This window comes from Lactuca virosa, chromosome 7, assembly GCF_052849685.1.
Source record: "Lactuca virosa cultivar CGN04683 chromosome 7, Lactuca_virosa_CGN04683_v6, whole genome shotgun sequence".
NCBI classification, from domain to species: domain Eukaryota; kingdom Viridiplantae; phylum Streptophyta; class Magnoliopsida; order Asterales; family Asteraceae; genus Lactuca; species Lactuca virosa.
In genome coordinates, this window is record NC_136432.1 from 84,331,795 (window position 1) to 84,334,679 (window position 2,885).

The 2,885-nt window shown below is 37.4% G+C and overlaps 1 protein-coding gene across 2 annotated transcripts; it reads left to right on the forward strand.

Annotated features, from left to right (window-relative positions):
• Positions 1-435: 435 nt before the first annotated feature.
• Positions 436-1,746, forward strand: HSFC1 (heat shock transcription factor C1). 2 transcript variants are annotated; one of them, XM_079058598.1, is made up of 3 exons: positions 436-600; positions 681-836; positions 919-1,746. In XM_079058598.1, the coding sequence occupies exons 2-3, from the start codon at positions 681-683 to the stop codon at positions 1,690-1,692; spliced, it is 930 nt and encodes a 309-aa protein (XP_078914724.1). In that variant the 5' UTR covers positions 436-600; the 3' UTR covers positions 1,693-1,746. The 2 variants fall into 2 exon arrangements, with proteins under 2 accessions (XP_078914724.1, XP_078914723.1); XM_079058597.1 differs by having other exon boundaries at positions 436-836.
• The last annotated feature ends 1,139 nt before the right edge of the window (positions 1,747-2,885 follow it).

A 2,885-nucleotide genomic window follows, 5' to 3' on the forward strand; every position in this document is an offset into this window, starting at 1 on the left:
TTGTGTTCTTAAGTGTGTGCGTGTGTGTTGAAGAGCAAACCCAGAAAATAAAGTATGTGATTCAAATTTTGTGTTCTTAAGTGTGTGTATGTTGAACAAATCATCTAATGGTTTTAGAGAGAGAGAGAGAGAGAGAGAGAGGAATGGGGCGGGTTGTATATTTTCATTTTTAATTTAAAAATAGTGAAGTAAATAGAAAGAAAAAAAATCATTCCACTTCCAAGTTTGAGACGAACCAAAATTGTAACAAAATAAATTTATTAGACCAGGTACAACTCCAAAATAGCTAAGACCAAAGTCTTAAGTTTTGGGCAATCTACGGGACCAAATTTGCAAATTTATCAAGAAAATAAAATATAACTTTGTGAAAAAAGATATTTGTGGATGCTCTAATAAAATACACTTTCGGTTTCAAGTTTCATATGACTCCCAAAGTACGACTTCCAAAAAAGTGGTCCTCACATATATTAACAGTGCTACACAATGCTTCTTCGTGGAATCATTTTTGTTAAATCACACAAATACACACACAAACAAACACACACTTCGTCTCCTCCGGTTCTGGTTCATATTTAGCTCACTTTAGAAGAAGAAATTCAGGTGAAAATTAGACATTTTATGTTCATAAAATCATGGAATCTAACGAAGTAATCGCACCATTCATCATGAAAACTTATCAGATGGTCAACGATTCTTCCATAGATGATCTAATCCGGTGGGGAAACTCCAACAACAGCTTCATCGTCGTTGACTCTTTAGCTTTCTCACAACGCCTCTTACCTGCTTACTTTAAGCACAATAATTTCTCCAGTTTCATTCGCCAACTCAATACTTACGTAAGCAATTGAAATACCTTTTCGTTCATATTTAATTTATTTGTTTGTGTTTCTGATTTATTTGTGATCGATGTTTATGTAGGGATTCAGAAAAGTGGATCCGGATCGATGGGAGTTTGCGAACGAGTGGTTTTTGAGAGGGCAGGTGCATTTATTGAAGAACATTGGGAGGAAGAGGCAAGTGAACAGTAGTAGGGGGAAATATTCGGGGAATATGCGAGGAGATGATGAGGAAGAGGAAGATATGGTTATGGAGATTGCGAGGTTAAAACAGGAGCAGAAGGCACTAGAAGAGGAGCTCGTTGGGATGAACAAGAGACTTGAGGCGACGGAGCGGCGGCCGGAGCAAATGATGGCGTTGCTTTGTAAAGTCGCTGAAGATCCAGAGATTTTATCACGTATGATGCTTGAGAAGGTTCAGCGATCTAAACGACTGATGGATAAAAAGAGGCAACGACGATTACTCACTCCTCCGACGTCGCGGCCGTCATCGTCGAGTTTCCAGATATCAAATTCGATTAAACGCGAGGAGGATTACGGCTGCCAGAGAGTTGGCGGAGACGTAGTTTCATCATCGGATGGATATTACGGTAACGAGCAGTTATGGAGATCCCCGCCGTCTCCTGTTTCTCCGTCGACTGTTTGGCTGTGGAATAAGGACACCCGTAGCGGCGGCGATGACGGTGTTTGTTTTCCCGTCGTATCAGAGCCGATGAACGGAAGTAACAGGTACTCAAACCATACGGGTGGTGGTGGTGGTGGTAATAACGTTTACTTTGGCGACGGATCAACGGATCCCGACGTTCGACCTCCACCGCCGCCGTATCCATTTTCCCTCCTCGGCGGCGGTTTTTAAATTTAGTGTAATTTGTTATTTGTCAGCAATTAGTAAATCTGAAATTCTGAATTATATCGTATTTGGTATTTTGTATAGTTATAGAAAATCCTTAAAAAGTTTTCATCATCGAAAAATAACAAACAAAATTCCTTTCGATAAACATAATTATAATTTTATGCTTTTTTTCTACAAAAATATCGATCAGGTCTTCAAACCGTGAAATGTAAAATGTTATTAAGATCTTATTATTTACATAGAGATCATAATCATACTAAATGTGATCAAGAAAAAAAAAACTAAATATGATCAAGATTCTCTAAATCTATTTAATTCTGCAAACTTTATGATTTGCTACATAATATTTAATTTCTATGTAGTTTTGCCGACGTTTCACAAATTGTATTAATTTTTTTCAATTTTTTCTTAAAATAGTCGTTATGAAACTTTTATTTGCATAGATGGTCCTTATGGAGCAAAGCTTACACACCCGTTGTCTTTTTGGAGAAAACTTCGTACGTAAATGCTCTTTTTGGAAAAAACTTCGTACGTAAATGCTCTTTTTGGAAAAAACTTCGTACGTAAATGGTCTTTTTTGATTAACTTTGTTAACGTTTTCAGTTAAATCTATGCGAAATTACTTTTTTGCCCTCATTTTTTATTTTAATTATTATTATTTATTATTTAAAAAAGAAATGAAACATTCTTCATTTCTCCTTCGCTCCTTCTCTCTTTCTCTCTTCCCTATCACCTCCGTCTTCATATTTGGTCATTCAAACCACCATAACACCACCACCACCACTCTTATGCAATCTCTCACCTCCCTAGTATGCCTCAACATGGCCACCACATCTCCGCCACCAATCACCGATCAATCTCCGCTTCGACGACTTCTCCTCATCGGCTTCTACAACCAAAATAAAAAGAAAAATCCTAAACTACAAATGAAAATCAACATGAAAAACAAAATTCAAGAACCAGATCAGATTAAATACCCTAAACCAAAATCAAAATCGATTATCTGGGTGAGAATGAATTTCGGGTAGATAAAGAATCTAGAGTGAAAAAGCAAACTTTTCATATTCATAAATCGATTGAACGGTGTGGAGGGTGCATAAAGCGATCGATGGTGGATGGCAGAGTGCAGATCGACGGTGGTTGTTTTTCGTTTATAATGGTCAACGACGGTGGTTGCCATAGTGTTTCAAGAAGTT

Excerpts from the sequence above, each read along its gene's own strand:
- HSFC1 (XM_079058597.1), top strand. The coding sequence starts at position 633 with ATGGAATCTAACGAAGTAATCGCACCATTCATCATGAAAACTTATCAG. Across the intron at positions 837-918 it reads TTCGCCAACTCAATACTTAC|GGATTCAGAAAAGTGGATCC; the intron begins GTAAGCAATTGA and ends ATGTTTATGTAG.